Genomic DNA, 18,099 nt, shown 5'->3' on the forward strand with positions numbered 1-18,099 from the left:
AATAGCAAGTCCAAGTAAAATTATTAAATTATGTAGATCCTAAAAAAAATCAGTGAGCATTCTGGAATACAAAGACTACTTAAAAATTACCAGTTCTTCTGTTTTATCAAAGAAAAAAGCATTCCATCCATCAACCATTCTCTTTGGAATTTGTTTTCCATCAAAGATCTGCATAAGAAAAAATAAAGTTATTAGATTTTAAGTGTTCCAACCCAAAGGCCCAATACTCGTATCATTTTACAATATACCTATAAAAGATATACTAAAATACTTCTTCCAAAAATAACATGTCAGGATGGTATAATTTGGTGCCAAGTAATTAATAAAATGTATCTGAAAGACCAAAGTTGGAAGAAGGTATCTTGGAAGCATCAGACTCCAAATGACATTATCTGCTGTCATTTGATGTTACCTACTTGGCCTATCAAAACACATCCAGTTCAAAATTAATGAAGCAAAACTAAATGAAAGTGAAAATGGCAGTTTTATCAAAGGATGACAGGTGTACAAACACACAATAGATAATACCTATTGCTTCTATCCTCAGAGGAAATCAACAGACCTATTTTGGTTCTAGTACATTTAATTATTTATCTATATCAGGCTGAAAAGCATGGACACCGATTTTTTTCTTTCGGAGACGAGTCTCACTTTGTAGCCCTTGGTAGAGTGCCATGGTGTCATAGCTCACAGCAACCTCAAACTCCTGGGCTTAAGCATTCTCTTGCCTCAACCTCCCAAGTAACTGGGACTACAGGAGCCCACCACAATACCCGTCAATTTTTAGAGATGAGGTCTCCCTCTGGCTCAGGCTGTTCTCAAAGCTGTGAGCTCAGATAATCCACCTGCCTCAGCCTCCCAAGTGGGATTACAGGTGTGAAACACCGCACCCGGCCTCGGACATTAATTTTTTAAATGAGACATCAGGTAGCTTTTCCTGACATCTTTATGAAGACTGTAAATCTTGCTTATCAATTATGAATAATACACAATTCACAGTCCCATAGGGGAAGGTAAGAGAAAAAGAGGGTAAAAGAAATGCTGCTTTATAAGACAAAAAAAGTATCCCAAAAGATAATTGTATAAGCACAACCGACCTCCACGAATAATTTTGACATTTGTATTGTAGAGAAAGTTTAAGAAACAGATTCAGTAAAATAGAAAGGTATAACAGATTCACAGTCAACAGAACTTGTTTCTAGTCTTAGTCCTGCAAAATAGTGATTCTAGGCAAAAACAATCATCCCTCTAACTCCTCAGTTTTCCCAGTGAAAATGAAAGATACATAAATTAGTCAGTAGTTTACAAGTTTTATTTTTAAGGTGTAGAACCCTTTCCTAAAATGGAATCTTCTTGGAAGCTCAATATGTAAAACAAATACAGAAATATTCTATAGAAGCCTGAGTGGAGAAAATATAGTACACCTTATCCAGCTCCCCACCCTTAACACACACACACACACACACACACACGATGGCACCCAGGAAACAGTTAAACCAGAATACAATTTAAAACTACTAAGTAGGGTGGGCTCTACAGCCTTTTCCATTTTTGATGGGACAGTAATTGGCAAAATTAACAACATGTCTAACCCCTCCAATTTCATTGTCAGATTGAATACTTAAAACATGCTTGTTGAATTATGTAATTCAAATTACAGTAAATCTGTAAGTATGTTATATAAAGATCAAGTTTCTAGGAACTTAAGGTAATAAGTTGCTTTTTAAGATTTATATATAACTTAAACAAATATATTTACCGAAAATCATCTAGCATAAATTCTGACAATTCATAAAACAAAAAAGTAAAAGATTGGCAATTACAAATATTAATATCTAAAGCCAAAAACACAGGATCTGGGTAGTGCCTGTGGCTCAAAGGAGTAAGGCGCCGGCCCCATATACCAGAGGTGGCGGGTTCAAACCCGGCACTGGCCAAAAATTGCAAAAAAAAGTTATAAAAAACATAGGATCCTACCCTCAAGAAGGAAGTGAAAGTATTAAAAGGGCTAAAATATAATACTAATGCTATTAGTATTCCCTGCTTTATAAAATAGATTTATTTGGTAGATAGTGAAATAATATAAGCTACCTCTTTAGAACTTGATTGTTTTTAAGAGACTTTGTACTTTTAGGTAACAATTTCACTCTAACTCTTTAGACCTTGGTTCCCCAAGCTGTAGTGCAGTATGATCACAGCTCACTAAAAACCCTGAATTTCTGAGCTCAAATGATCCTCTTGCCCATGCCTCCTGAAAAGCTAAGACTATATAGGCCTGCACCACAACTCAGCGCTAATTTTTTTTATTTTTTTTTTAGAGACAGGGTCTTGCTACATTGCCCAGGCTGGTCTCAAATTCTTGGCCTCAAGTGATTTTCCCACCTAAACCTCCCACAGCACTGGGATTGCAGGTGTGAGTCACCATGCCTGATTTAGATCTTTTGATTCTTTTAGGAGAATTCTAACTTTTGAGTAACATTCAAAATCCAACACAACTATGTTGCCTAATAGCACAACACATAGATCTGTGGGCTTTGGAAAGTTGACTAATCACTCATTTTGCGTGTTCCTTTGCTTGAACAAACTCTCTCATGTTTCAGCCCTCAGAAGTACTCACTAATGCTATCCCCTCCCTCTTTCTCTTTCACACACACACAATCTCTATCTTTTTCTCTGTCTCTTTTCTTTCTCTCTTCCTCTCCCTGCACTTTCTCTCACTCAACATCAATCCTCCTCCACTTAGCTCTTAGTCCTCCTTCTAACAAATCAATCATATTTATGTAGAGGATGACCCACTTTCATATTTATTTATTTCCTGAGACAGTCTCAGTTTGTTGCCCTCAGTTGAGTGCCACAGCATCACAGCTCACAGCAACCTCAAACTCTTGGGCTCAAATGTTTCCAAATAGCTGGGACTACAGGCACCCGCCACAACACCCATCTATTTTTAGAGATGGGGTTTCACTCCTGCTCCGGCTGGTCATGAAGTTGTGAGCTCAGCCAATCCACTCGCCTTGGTTTCCCAGAGTGCTAGGATTATAGGTGTGAGCCACTATGCTGGGCCTATTTCTTTAAATTATTTTAATATTTCAATATCTACTTCTACTGTTACATTTAAATTGTAAGGTTTTTTTAGTTATAGTAAAATATATAAAACATAAAATTTGCCATTTTTAAGTGTACGGTTCAGTGAAATTAAGTTCATTCATATTAATGTGCTCTTATCACCACTATCCACACATAGAATTCATTTCATCTCAAAAAACTAAAATACTTTATAGTAATTATTAAACTATAACTTCTTATCACTCCTTCTCCACTTAGTACCAGGTGACCACCATTCTACTTTCTGTCTCTATGTATTTAACTTCTCTGGGTACCTTTTAAATTGAATCAGAAGTATTTATCTTTTGTGATTGGATTATTTCACATCCCATAATGTCCTTGAGGTTCTTTCATTAAATCACAATTTTTAAAATGGATATAGGCTGAAAATCCAGAATTTCATAAAATCAATGTGAATAACACTCCAAAATATCTTTTAGAATTAATCTTTACATAAAAATTCACTTTTACTTATGATGATTTGCTGGAATACAGCAACAATCTGCTTAGGAAAGCTCCTTTTGACCTAAAGAACTTTGTGTTGTTGACCATCAAAAATACTCTTAGCTATGCCTTAATTAATACCCAGCCACCTTAAGTTAGGCTCGATTACAAATGAAGCCAGAGATCACTAGCTTCATCAAACATATTCTTACTCTCAAAAGATGATCAGTGCCCATGACCAACATTTAACTGATGCCAGACCAATGAACAATGGGGTCCCATATGACAACCACCTAAAAAGACCAGAAACAAAAATCCATAAATCATCCATCTATATGTATCCCACACAGTCCCACATATTCAAGGCTGTGAAACAATCTGTGAACTGTCTCTCATTTTATCAATTGTTAAGGATATGTCTGTTAAGCAGATAAAAGGAGACTTTTTTTGGTTTTGGTTTTTGAGACAGTCTCAAGCTATCACCCTGGGTAGAGTGCCATGGCATCACCATAGCTCACAGCAACCTCCAACTCTTTGTTCTTCAAGCAATCCTCTTGTCTCAGTTTTTCTATTTTTAGTAGAGATGGGGGTCTCACTCTTGCTGAGGCTGGTCTTGAACTTGTGAGCTCAAGCAATCCACCCACCTCCGTCTCCCAGAGTGTTAGGATTACAGGCATGAGCCACCGTGTCCAGCAAAAGGTGAGTTTTTGAAGTTAAATATAGCAATGCTACCTGTATTTTTCTAATAATAATATTAATAATGCTGTAAACAGCAATAACCATAACAGTAAAAATAATAAAAGCAAGCACTGTTTATGAACACCTACTTTAATATCTACTACATTCAAAGGCATTCAGAGTCTTTGTTCTGTATATCAATACTGAAATATTACTATACATTATCATTACATTTTTAATGATAATGAAACTCAGATTCATGGAAGTTGAGCAACTTGTTGAAGGCCACAATGTCAATCTTAGGATTCTGACCAGTTTTCTCTGACTCTAAATATCACAACCTATACTTTCCATTACATCATGCTACCCTAGACTCCCAATCCATGAGTAATGAGAGAACACAGACAAACCACCATGAAAACAAAAGTTTGTAATCCATTTTTGTTAATCACAGTATTCTGGCAAGGTGGCAAATGGTTACAAGAAGAATCATGCATAAGATCCCCCAATGCAAAGCCTAAACAACTTTAGACTATTATACAGAGTGATGTTTAAAAAATACATCACCTCTGGTTTACAAAAGCTGGATAGCTACAAAACAAAATCAAAAGCACACCCCAGCCAGGCTAACTAAAAGAAAGGGTAAACTACTAACATTAGATAAATGAAAGAGGGGACATCACTGTAGACCTCATGGACATTAAAGAATAATAAACCAATACCGTGAACTACTATGCCCACAAATTTGATAAACTGGATGAAACAAACCAATTCCTTAAAAGATAATAAAGAACTCAAACAAGAAGAAAAAAACTATCTAAACAGGCCTGTATCTAATAAAGAAATTGAATCAATAATTAATAACCTTCCAAAAAAGAAAGCACTAGACCTAGATAGTTCACTGATGAATTCTACCAAACTTTTAAGGAGGAATTCACACCAATTCTCTACAATCTCTTTTAGAGAATAGAACCAGAAAGAATACTTCCTAACTCATTCTATAAGGCCAGCATAACCCTAATATCAAAATCAGACAAAGACATTTCAAGGAAAGAAAACTACAGACCAATATCTTTCATAAACAAAGATGAAAAAATCCTTAACAAAGTAAGAGCAAATCGAATCTAACAATGTATAAAAAAGAGTTATACACTACAACCAAGAGAGATTTATCCTAGGTATGTAAGGCAGGTTCAACATTCAAAAATCAATTAATGTAATTACGATAACCTAAAATATATATGTGGACTTCAACCTGTTTCCCAACTTGCAACTCCTATAATCCTTACAATCTCCAAAGAGATGTCTCTTTGTAAGCTAATGAGTTGGCTGGTGGCTGGTAACCCCTAGCTAGCTTCAGGATACATTCTGGTCACTAGAATAAGAGGCATGATTAGAGGGTTTGGACTTTGAATCTCAACCCCCAATCTCTGGGAAGGGGAAAAGGGATGAAGAAGGTTAAGTTGATCACTAATAGCCAATTGCTTAATCAATCACACCTACATAACGAAGCCGCCAGAAAAACCCAAAATGAGGGCAGCGCCTGTGGCTCAGTGAGTAAGGTACTGGCCCCATATACCCAGGGTGGTGGGTTCAAACCCAGCCCCAGCCAAACTGCAACCAAAAAAAAAAAATAGCAGGTGTTGTGGCGGGTGCCTATAGTCCCAGCTACTTGGGAAGCTGAGGCAAGAGAATCACCTAAGCCCCAGAGCTAGAGGTTGCTGTGAGCTGTGACATCACAGCACTCTATCAAGGGCAACAAAATAAGACTCTGTCTCTAAAAAAATAAAAAATTAAAATTAAAAACAAAATATCATTTATATATCACCAAAAAAAAATCAAGTACCTAGATATAAATCTAACAAAATATATATAAGATCTACATGAGGAAAATTATAGAACTCTGATCAAAGCAGAACTAAATAAATAGTGGGATATTCTATTTTCCTAAATAGGAAGGTTTAACAAGGTCAAGATGTCAGTCCCTCCTAACTTTATCTACAGATTCAATGTAATCCAAATCAAAACCTAGCAAGTTATTTTGTGGATATTTACACACCAATTCCAAAGTTTATATAAAGACAAAAGACTAAGGGCGGCACGTTAGTCTCAAAGGAGTAGGGTGCCGGCCCCATGTCGGAGGTGGCGGGTTCAAACTCAGCCCTGGCCAAAAACTGCAAAAAAAAAAAAAAAAAAGACGAAAGACTGAGAATAGCCAACACAACACTGAAGGAGAACCAAGTTGGAAGTCTGAAACAATTCAACCTCAAGACTTATTATACAGGTACAGTAATCAAGTGTTAGTAAAAGTATAGACAAATAGATCAATAAAACAAAAGACAGAACCCAAAACTAAACCCATATAAATACAGTCACCTGATCCTCAACAAAGGAGCAAAAACAACACAATGTAGCAAAAATACTATTTTCAACAAATGGTCCTGAAGTAACTAGATATCCACATGCAAAAAGAAAAATGCATCTGGATACAGGCGATATACACCTCACAAAAAATTAAATCTAAATAGACCACAGACCTAAATGTAAAACACAAAACTAGAAAACTGCTGGAACACAACATAAGAGAACTCTCATGGGCAGCGAGGAGGGCAGCAAGGGACTATAAAAAATAAATAGAAACATGGCTCTGCGCCTGTAGCTCAAGCGGCTAAGGCTCTAGCCACATACACCTGAGCTGGCAGATTCAAATCCAACCCGGGCCTGCCAAACAATTATGACAACTACAACCAAAAAATAGCCGGCCGTTGTGGTGGGCGCCTGTAGTCTCAGCTACTTGGGAGGCTGAGATAAGAGAATTGCTTAAGCCCAGGAGTTGGAGGTTGCTGTGAGCTGTGACACAACAGCACTCTATCTAGGGCAACAGATTGAGGCTCTGTCTCAAAAATAAATAAACAAACAAATAGAAACAATGTAAGAGAAAATCTAGATGGCTTTATGGTAATGATTTTTTAGATATAACACCAAAGGCCAAGATCCATAAAAGAAATGATTGACAAAATGGACTTTTCCTAAAATTAAAATTTTCTGCTCTGCAAAAGACAATGTCAAGAGAGTAAAAAAATAAGCCACAGACTGGAAGAACATATTTGCAAAGACACATCTAATAAAGAACTATTATTCAAAATATACAAAGAGCTCTAAAAATTCATTACCTGCTTAAAAGATGAGCCAGCTCACTCCTGTAATTCTAACACTCTGGGAGGCTGAGGTAGGAAGACTGCCTGAGCTCACAGGTTCAAGACCAGCCTGAGCCAGAGCGAGACCTTGTCTCTAAAAATAGCTGGAGCTATGTGCCTGAAGCTCAGTGGTTAGGGGGCCAGACTCATAACACTAGGGCTGTAGGGTTTGAACCTGGCCTGGCCCTGCTAAACAACAATGACAACCACAACAAAAAACAGCCGGGTGTTGTGGCAGGCACCTGAGCAGAAGAATCACTTGAGCCCAGGAGTTTGAGATTGCTGTAAGCTGTGACGCCACAGTACTCTACCAAGGGCGACAAAGTGAGACTCTGTCTCGAAAAATAGAAAAATAAAATAAAAACAGCTGGGCAGGCACCTGTAGTCCCAGCTACTTGGCAAGAGAAGCTCGAGCGCAAGAGCTTGACGTTGCTGTGAACTATGACGCCATGGCACTATCAGGTCTCTACCAAGGGTAACAAAGTGAGACTCTGTCTCAAAAAAAAAAAAAAAAAAAGATGAGCCAAAACCCTTACATAACCTCACAGAAGACAACACAGAAATGGCAAATAAGCATATGAAATAAGGTCTGCCAGGTCATCAGGAGGATGCAATTAAAATAACAATGAAATACGACCACATGCCTGATAGAATGGCCACAATAAAGAACACTAACACTTACCAAATTCTAGAAAGGACACAGAGCAACAAGCACTCTAATTCACTGCTGGTAAGAATGCAAAATGGTATGGCCACTCTGGAAGACAGTTTGGCAATTTCTGACAAAACTAACCATACTTGGCTTGGCACCTATATAGCTCAAGTGGCTAGGGTGCCAGCCACATACACTGGAGCTGGTAGGTTCAAATCCAGCCCGGGCCTGCCAAACAACAATGACAACTACAACCAAAAAATAGCCAGGCGTTGTAGCGGGCACCAAAAAATGCCAACTGCAACCAAAAAAAAATAGCAGGTGTTGTGGCAGGCAAAAAACGCCAACTGCAACCAACAAAAAAAAAAATAGCGGGCATTGTGGCGGGCACCTGTAGTCCCAGCCACTTGGAAGGCTGAGGCAAGAGAATTGCTTAAGTCCAAGAGTTGGAGTGGTTCCAGAATAGAAAAGGAAGGTTGGAGCAAACCCCATAGTAAAATTTATATTTACTGACTGTTGGCTATTCATGTCAATTTCTTTTCATCCTTCAGTTAGTTTTAGAATCTGACTTATACCTATTATTTATTCACACTTATAAACATCAAATATTTAGAATGCTTGGGGAAATTTTAGCTGTATCTTGTGCTTAAATTCAATGGACTCTAAAATTTCTTTTTGTAATTAATGTACATAAGATGTTAGATCACCCAAGGAAAGTGGAGAAATAGGAATGGTTGCTCTTAAGGTATTGCTTTTCCTCCGTTTCTTCCTAAAGTAAAGGATTTGAAGTTTCTCCTATATGTAAAAAGGAGGAGTGTAGAGTATTAATATTTGCAATGAAATGCTTGTAAATTTAGAAAGCTTATGTTTACCCAAAATATGTTTACCATCAAGAAATCCTTTTTGTAATCTTGTAATTTAAATGTATGTGTTTTAAAGGCTTTGGGGAAAAAAAAAAAAAGAGTTGAAGGTTGCTGTGAGCTGTGATGTCACAGCACTCTACCCAGGGCAATAGCTTGAAACTCTGTCTCAAAAAAAAAAATAAAACTAACTAACCATACTTAATGGTTAGCTTAATGGTTAGAGTGCTGGCCCTGTGCACTGAGGGTGGCAGGTTTGAGCCCGCCCCGGCCTGCTAAACAACAGCAAAATAAAAACTAACTATACTTAATGGTTAGCTTAATGGTTAGAGTACTGGCCCCATACACTGGGGGTGAGCTGTGATGCCACAGCACTCTACCTAGGGCAACAAAGTGAAGACTCTGTCTCTAAAAAAAAAAAAGAAAGAAAAGACATGAAAGAACCTTAAAAGTATATTACTGAGTGAAAGAAGTCAACCAGAAAAGACTGTATGATGCAACTATGCAACTATATAACATTCTGGAAAAGGCAAAACTATGGAGATAACGGTTGTCAGGGGTTATCGTCTTCTCCCCTCAACCCAGAACACAGACGATTTTTCAAGAAGTGAAAAATTATTTGTATGATACTATAATGATATATACTTGTCCAGTGTAAACAGGGTATAAAACACCAAGAGTAAATCCTACTGTACACTATAGACTTTGGATGATTATACTGTGCCAATGTTAGGCTCACCAGTTTTAACAAATATACCACTCTGGTGGGATTAACAATGAGGGAAGCTATATATGCATAGGTGCAAAGTGTATATGGGAAATCTCTGTACCTCCTCTCAATTTTGCTATGAATTTAAAACTGCTCTTAAAAAATAAAGACTTTAAACACACACATATATAGATAGACCAACACAGATTTGGCAAATTTTTTTTTTTTAGACCAAGTCTCATTATGTCAACCTCGGTAGAGGGCCCTAGCATCACAGCTCACAGTAACCTCAAATTCTTGGGCTTAAGCAATTCTCTTCCTCAGCCTCCCAAGTAGCCAGGACTACAGGTGCCCACCACAATGCCCAGCTATTTTTGTTGTTGTTGCTGTAGTCGTCTTTGCAGTTTTAGCAGCCCCAGTGTATGTGGCCAGTGCTCTAACCACTGAGCTACAGGTGCCGAGACAGCCTTTTTTTTTTTAAAGAGACAGGCTGCACTCTCTTGCCTGGGGTACAGTACTATGATGTCATCATAGTTCACTGCAACCTCAAACTCCTGGGCTCAGGTAATCCTCCTCCTCAGCCTCCCCAGGAAGTGGGGCTATAGGCACATGCTACCATGTCCAGCTAATTTAATTTGTAGAAACAAAGTCTCACGGTTCCCCAGGCTGTCTCTAACTCCTGGCCTCAAGCAATCCTCCCACCTCAGCTTCCCAAAGTGCTAGAATTATAGGCATGAGCTACTGCACTGAGTACTAACTTTTTTTCTTTCCCATGACTATAAACGATGTAAAATCAGAATATATGATTTTCTAAACAAGTCTGATGCTTGTCTCTTACCTTAAAACAGGTACAAAATCATTCTACAAAATCAGAACCAGATCCTCCCTAATGCCTACATATCCACTTTGTGCTAAGAATCAAGAGGAAGAGATGGATGATTAAGAACTCTTTTGCCCCTATTTCAAAGAATATAAACTGGCTACAAAAAAGAACTCTATGAAGTCCCTCAGAAGTCACAAATTGACTTTCTTTTAATGTACATTCTTATGTTTAATGTAATATAATTAATATGACCTTAGAAGAGGTGAAGAATAATTTCCTTGGGCTCATTCTCAACCAAAATTCAATGGTTGACAAAAAGATACATAAGAATAAATCAAACTTCTTTGCCAGGCAGGATCAAAAATACTCCAGAGAGAAGAAACTTAAATACTTGCATCTTAAGATACTATGTTCATGATAGACTATGAGAATTTCACAATCATCGGCAGTACCCTAAGGCTGTAAAATTCAAAAACATTACAACAGATATTCAGGAGTTTTGTTTATCTAATATTCTTCCAGTAGTGTATACTTCCCTGCAATAAACTTTTCAACAAGGCGTGAAAAAACTTAGGACGTTCATGATGAAAAAATCCCTCATGGTGATATCAAGTGAGCAAAATCTACTGTGTTTAGATCCAATGTTTAAACAAAAACTCCTTTATAGATTTCTTAAACACCTACCTCTTGTAGAACTGGGATAACAGGTGGCTTTCTCTGCTGCAGAAAGTACAGCACCATAAGGATATATGCATATGAAGATAAACTTCCTCTGGAAGCATCTCCAATGTCACATCGCTACAAAAACCATAATGATTGAAAATAAAACTTCAGAGGTTTATTCCATGCAGAAATATTAATAACTTTGCCACATCAATTTTTTTTTTGAGACAGAGTTTCAAGCTGTTACCCTCGGGAGAGTGCCATGGCATCACAGCTCACAGCAACCTCAGACTCCTGGGCTTAAGTGATACTCTTGCCTCAGCCTCCCGAGTAGCTGGGACTACAGGCACCGCCACAACACCCAGCCATTTTTTGATGTAGCTGTCATTGTGTTTTGACAGGCCTGGTCTGGATTCAAACCCGCCAGCTCCGGTGTATGGGGTGGCAACCTACCTGCTTGAGCTACAGGTGCCAAGCCCACATCAATTTTTTAACACACTGAACTAACAAATAACCTAAAAGTTCAATAACAAACTCTTACACAGGGTGTGGAGGAAAAGGCACTCTCCTAAATTGTGGGTGAGAGCACAAAATTAGTACAAACTCCATCAAGAATAAATTTGGCAATATCAAAATTACAAAAGCACATTTCCCTTAGCCTAGCAATTCGATTCTAATAATGTGTTCTAAATTAGTACAAACTCTATCAAGAATAAATTTGACAGTATCAAAATTATAAAAGCACATTTCCCTTAACCTAACAATTCTATTTTAATAATGTGTTCTGTAAATATGCCACGAAATGTGTAAAATGATGAAATATGAAGGTTTTTTAATTGCACCACTTGTTGTAATAGCAAAAATCAGAAGTTATAATAAAAATCAGAAATAATTTTAGGTTTATTAACAAAGCACAGATTAATAAAGTTGAGGACTATCAATGCAATGTAATAGTATGAAGCCATTAAAAAAGAACAAAGAATGCCTGTAATCCCAGGAGTTCAAGGCTAGCCTGGGCAACCCAGTGAAACCCAGTTTCTTACCAAAAAATAAAAAATAAAACGAATAAGGATATTCTTATACTAATATGAAATGATCTCCAAATTCTATTTATCACAAAGTTTAAAAGAAGTACAGAACAACATTTTCAGTATGTTTCTATCTGTAATAAAAAGGAGATAGGTAATTTGTGCATTTGCTTATACTAGTAGTATTTCTGGGAGGATAGAGGAACTTTTAATACTGGTTGTCCCTAGCAAGAGACTCTGGTTGGCTAGCAAATAGGTGTAGAAAGGAAATTTTTCATTTTTCCATCATATATCCCTTTAGATCTTTTGAATTCTGAAGATATGAATATGCTGGATATTCAAATAATTTTAAATTACAAAAAAAAATCTAATGAAAAGAAATCTTCAGAGACTTCCGTCCTTGAATAAGGATTTAGCTTATATCTATATTTGATTTCATTACCAAACTCTTACGTATTTATAGCCAAACTGTCATGTTGGAATAATCTTGTGCGACAAATCTTTAAAAGTAGCTATATGTAGTTTGTGCCTGCATGCTTTTCTTTCTTCTCTAAGACGCTTGCTGTCTAGAAACACAGGAGTATCTAAACAAATATGCTTTCCTATCGGAAAGAGTAAATTATAAGAAATGAAAATCTGATTAAGTCTCTCCCTTACCAATACTTTCATACACATTCATAAAATTCACTATTTCTATTTACTGAGCAGCTACTATAAAGCAGGAGCTACAATGAACTACAGAAATAAAAGTCTCTGCCCTTGTGTAGTTTACACATTTAGCATAAGAACAAGAAAACAGAATTCAATAGTATAACCAATATTGTAACAGGAAAAGCGTAACGTTTTATTGGTATTATTGTTTTCTTATCAGAAAAATTTATCACTAAACCCAAACATTTCCTAACCCAGAGATTCTTAACTAGGATGGTAGCCCAAATCCCACACCTGAGATTGAAAATCAACACTGCACTAAAAAGTTTCACCATTGAGAAACTAGCTAAGGTTGAACATAGCAATAGAGCAGCAGTTCTCAATCTGTGGGTCGCAACCCACAGGAACTGTATTAAAGGATCACGGTATTAGGAAAGTTGAGAACTATTGCAATAGAGCATGCACAGGAAAAAGACTATGAATCACAAACCCACTTAATAATGTCTTTTTTTTTTTTAAGTTCAGGTAAATAAGACTGAGACAACACTTTTCACAAGTCTGACATCAGTATGTTTCATTTTAAATATCATGAGTATTATAACAAAGCAGATTATTAACTGTTTCATAAATACCTTAGCAAACACTTTCATAGTATATCCCAAATACTGTACTCTAGGATCAATAGCTGCATAAGTAGCTAGCATTCTTGTATTATGTTGAGCCTGAAAAATAATTAATATTTGAAAACATTTCAAACTTTTGCAAATCAAACTTAAACATCACTAAAAAGATATGATACATGCCAAATAAAAAATATATAAATGTAAAACGTAAAGTAGCTATTAATGAGTCAAAAACTAACCTCCAATCTGAAGGAAATATTAAGATGACGAATAAAATACTTTCTCCTTATACTGCTCACGTTTGAAAGTTTTAAACATAAAGGTATAGTCAGTAATTTTTAACTTTTGAAATGAAAAATACAACTACACCTAGCCTATAAAAAAGAAACTTACCAATGTATTATATAAACTGATATCTCCTTCTAACCCGCTTCGTCTGTGTTCAAATTTTACGATAGGCACTTTGGCAGTGGTTATAGGCAAAATGTTTCTTAAACCTATTTTTAAAAAAAGGCTTCAGTTCAGAAGGTTCGATAATTTCATGATGTAATACTATTTTGTATTTTGTATTTTGTTTTAAAGCTAATATTTAAGGTTCATACCTGGATGTCTCTTAAGAATTTTTGCCAAATTCTCGATTATTTCCTTACAATTTAATTTCTAAAAAAACAAAACAAATAAATAATACATTAAAATTTTGTCTGACTCAGTTTGGCCTTGTGCAAATTCTACTTCAGTCTAAGCATTTCATGCTAGCATTTAAAATTTCTAGTCATAAAGCTCTACATAACCTTGCTACTGAAATGTATGTGGATCACAGACCCACAGTATCAGCATAATCTGAAACTTGACAGAAATGCAGAATCTCAGGCCCCTCCCCAGTCCAATCTGCATTTTAACAAGACACCAAGGAAATACACATGCAAATTAAAGTTTGAGAAGCACAAACACAGTAGAATAATATAGTTTTCAACAAGTGAATAAACTAGAGGTAGGTTTATTGGAAACAAAATAGTACAGCAATTAAGAACATAGGCTCTGAATTTTGATAAACTTGGATTTAAATCTTGAACTAAGTATTCAGACCCATAACCCTTTTGAGCATCACGCTGTTATTCTATAATATCAAGATAATCATAAACTCCTGCCCTACAGAATTGTTGGAAGGATCACTAGAGACATGCATGAAAAACATCCAGCAGCATGACCGGTACAAAATAAGCACTTTAAATCTGTGAGCTACTTATTGTTGTTGTTAATTATGTTGATGAGGAATAGAAAGATACTCCTATTATTACCAGCACTTATTTCTCCAAGGAAATTCTTACCTCTGCAAATTTAAATGTCTTACTTCTTTAAAAACCAGAGACAGCTAGTTGGTACAATAATGATAATCATAATACAAGAACAGGGAGGATAATGGTATTATAAATTAACTGTATTAAGCTGAAAGGTATAAACATCAATCCCAACAGTGATTAGTAAATCACTTTTGCATATCTCTGACATGCTCCTTTTAGCTACAAGAGAGCAGCAGACATAGTAGCTTAATATGGGGATTTCAAGGAAATCGTTATTTACTAATGCATGTACAATAAAATGAATAAAGGAAGTAATTTTTTTATTATTGAAGGATACAATTATGCTGAGTTTTTAAAGTTTCAATTATGGCTCATCTGAAAGAAAATAATTTATTCTTTTTTAAAGTTTCACCTTCCCAATGTGAATGACACAGTTTGTACACATACACAATACATAAACCTTACAGATCAGAAGTGTGATTAAATTTTACATAAAAGTTACCTAAAATTCTAACCTCCTGCTTGGGTAAAAATCATTTCCTACTTCCTTAATTCTTGCTCTTCAAAATGGAGAAGGGCAGCCTCTCTCCAAGTTGACAGCACTAAATACAATTTAGTTAAGGAGAACAAATAAAACATTTGCAACTTTTCAGTTTCTTTATAGAACAGTAAGATAGCAATACCAAAAGCAACTTCTTCGGGCCAGAAATAAAGATCCACATGGCATCACTAACAACTTTACTCCGAGACTAACAATTTCACTATCTTTTCAAAGAACTATTTCAGCAAAGTTATTATTTTGCTGAAATCTTTTATAAAGTAATAGAGGCTATACTGACACCACTACAGATGCCAGAAGCTTGGCCTCACCCCAATCTTGCAGGCAGTCCCCTATTTTGAAAAATAAATACCAGTAGCTATGCTGGTAAAGGACCAAGCATCTACAAGAATCCCCTCCTTTTCCAGTTGCTGGAAGAAAGGCCTCGAACACTTCTTGCCTGCCCAATCAGTCCCTTTCTTCACTGGAGCTTGGACAATCTCATTCCCACTATAAGGCCTGGTACACAGAGAAGGAAAGCGTTAAGTACCCATTCTCACTACTGAAATTGCACTGGGGGAAGGTCTGCTCCTGGCATCTCACGGTGGAACTCAGAAAGCTTTTGATTTCAGAAAGTAGTGGTTAGGTTCTACAGTACTATTAGTACTATATTTCAGCTACATTATGGGTTAAAAAATTACAAAGAGGCAGTGAGACACAATGGAAAGAGCATGAACTCTGGAGTCAGACAGACCTGGGTACGAATCCCGGCTCCAACAATTACTAGCTGTGTGAACTTGGGCAAGTCAGTTTATCTCTCAAAGCCTCAGTTTCCTCATCTGTAAAATGGGGGAAATAATACCTACCTCGAAGGTGGTTGTAAGAATGAAATGAGATAATGTATGTAAAAGTGTATATTGGGAACTTAATAAATGTTAGTTCCCCTCCCCACCCAAAATGGTTTCTAAAAGCTATCCCAGGCCAGGTGCAGTGGCTCACACCTATAATCCCACTCTGGGAGGCTGAGGCAGGTAGATAGATCGCTTTAGCTCAGAAGACCAGCCTTAGCAAGACAGAGACCCCATCTCTACTAAAAATAGAAAAATCAGCCAGGCATTGTGATGGGCGCCTGAAGTCCCAGCTACTTGGGAAACTGAGGAAAGAGGATCCCTGAAGTCTAAGGGTTTGAGGTTACTGTAAGCTATGATGCCACAGCACTCCACCCAGGGCAACAGAGTGAGACTCAGTCTCAAAAACAAAAAACAAAACGAAACAAAACAAAAATTAATTAATTAAATAAAAACATTTAAAAAAATAAAAATAAAAGCTATCCTAGAATATAACTTACAATATTGCTTCTATGAAAAAAATTGTATGTGAGTGGCCAAAAATTACAATTAATTGTTAGAACACAACTCATTTATAAATTAGATGACTGCCTGTATTTACTATCTGTAGTGATACAAAGAAATCACCTAATAGAAGAGATACGGGAAGACACAGTGAGATCAGCGTTCACTACCAAACTGAAGCACCAGCTTCTCAGAGTCTGATGAAAAAATTCCAACTTTACGATATAGTAATGTTTTTCCAAAATTCATTACAAAGCACTTATAATACACAGGGATATAATTTTTGCATTATAAAATTACTGAAATAGTAAATTTATTCATTTTAAGATTTGAATGTCTTTTAAGTTGATAATGCTAATTTTTTTATATTTCTTTTTTTTTTTTGAGACAAAGTCTCACTTTGTCACCCTTGGTAGAGTGCCATGGCGTCATAGCTCACAGCAACCTCAAACTCTTGGGCTCAAGCGATTCTCTTGTCTCAGCCTCCCAAATAGCTGGGGTCTTGCTCTTGCTCAGGCTGGTCTAGAACCTGTGAACTCAGACAATCCACCTACCTCGGCTTCCCAGAGTGCTAGGATTACAGACGTGAGCCACCACACCTGGCCCAATTGTTTTATACTTCAAACACTGCTATTACGAATATATTTATACAAAGAATGACTTCATGTAATTTTATCAATATTGCATACAAAAATAAAAATATATTCACCATTGGGAGAAAATGAAATTTCCACATCCCTTTCCAAGCACTAACTCTTACCTCTGCATTTTCATGGCCTTCCAGGGTCATACAAATATCCAGATCACTATCACGAAAACCAAATCCATTTTTAGAGGAGCCAAATAAGCACAATCTTGCCTTCTCTAAGCAAAGGGAAATAAAAGTTAAAAGTCTTATAATTAGCAGGAAAGAAGATTCTTCTATTATCTACCTTGTGGTTTAGCACAAGGTGACCTTGTCCCCTTCTATGGTTTGAATTACCTACCAGTGGAAGATACATTAAAAAATTCTAAAACAATGTTAAGTCCAGGTCTTTTAACCAAGTTCTCATACCCACGCACTCAATTGCTTTTTGCACTTTCCACAGATATCATAAGTTCAACATATCAAAACTAAACTATCAATTTCACCTCAAATCCATTTTTATTCCTGCCAGGAGCAGTGGCTCACACCTGTAATTCTAACATTCTGGGAGGCCAAAGTAGGAGGATCCCTAGGGCCCAGGAGTTCGAGCCCAGCCAAAGCAAGAACAAGACCCCATCTCTACTAAAAATAGAAAAATTAGCCAGGCATTGTTGCAGGCACCAGTAGTCTCAGCTACTCGAGAAGCTGAAGCAGAAGGATTGCTTGAGGCCAGGAATCTGAGATTGCTGTGAGCTAGACTGAGGCCATGGCACTCCAGCCTAGGCAACAGAGTGAAACTATCTCTAAAAACAAAACAAAAAAAGCTTATTTTATTCCTATAATCCCTATT

The 18,099-nt window shown here is 36.7% G+C and overlaps 1 protein-coding gene across 8 annotated transcripts in view; it reads right to left on the minus strand.

Annotated features, from left to right (window-relative positions):
* Positions 1–18,099, minus strand: part of TUT4 (terminal uridylyl transferase 4) — a 228,991-nt gene that overhangs the window by 18,246 nt on the left and 192,646 nt on the right. For all 8 annotated transcript variants that reach the window (XM_053576504.1, XM_053576498.1, XM_053576503.1 and 5 more), the window contains 6 exons: positions 17,385–17,488; positions 14,036–14,093; positions 13,827–13,930; positions 13,443–13,532; positions 11,153–11,266; positions 91–168 (listed from right to left, as the gene is read on the minus strand). In XM_053576504.1, the coding sequence (XP_053432479.1) occupies positions 91–168; positions 11,153–11,266; positions 13,443–13,532; positions 13,827–13,930; positions 14,036–14,093; positions 17,385–17,488 (548 nt within the window). The remainder of the gene's footprint in view (positions 1–90; positions 169–11,152; positions 11,267–13,442; positions 13,533–13,826; positions 13,931–14,035; positions 14,094–17,384; positions 17,489–18,099) is intronic.

Source organism: Nycticebus coucang, chromosome 22 (assembly GCF_027406575.1).
Source record: "Nycticebus coucang isolate mNycCou1 chromosome 22, mNycCou1.pri, whole genome shotgun sequence".
NCBI lineage: Eukaryota > Metazoa > Chordata > Mammalia > Primates > Lorisidae > Nycticebus > Nycticebus coucang.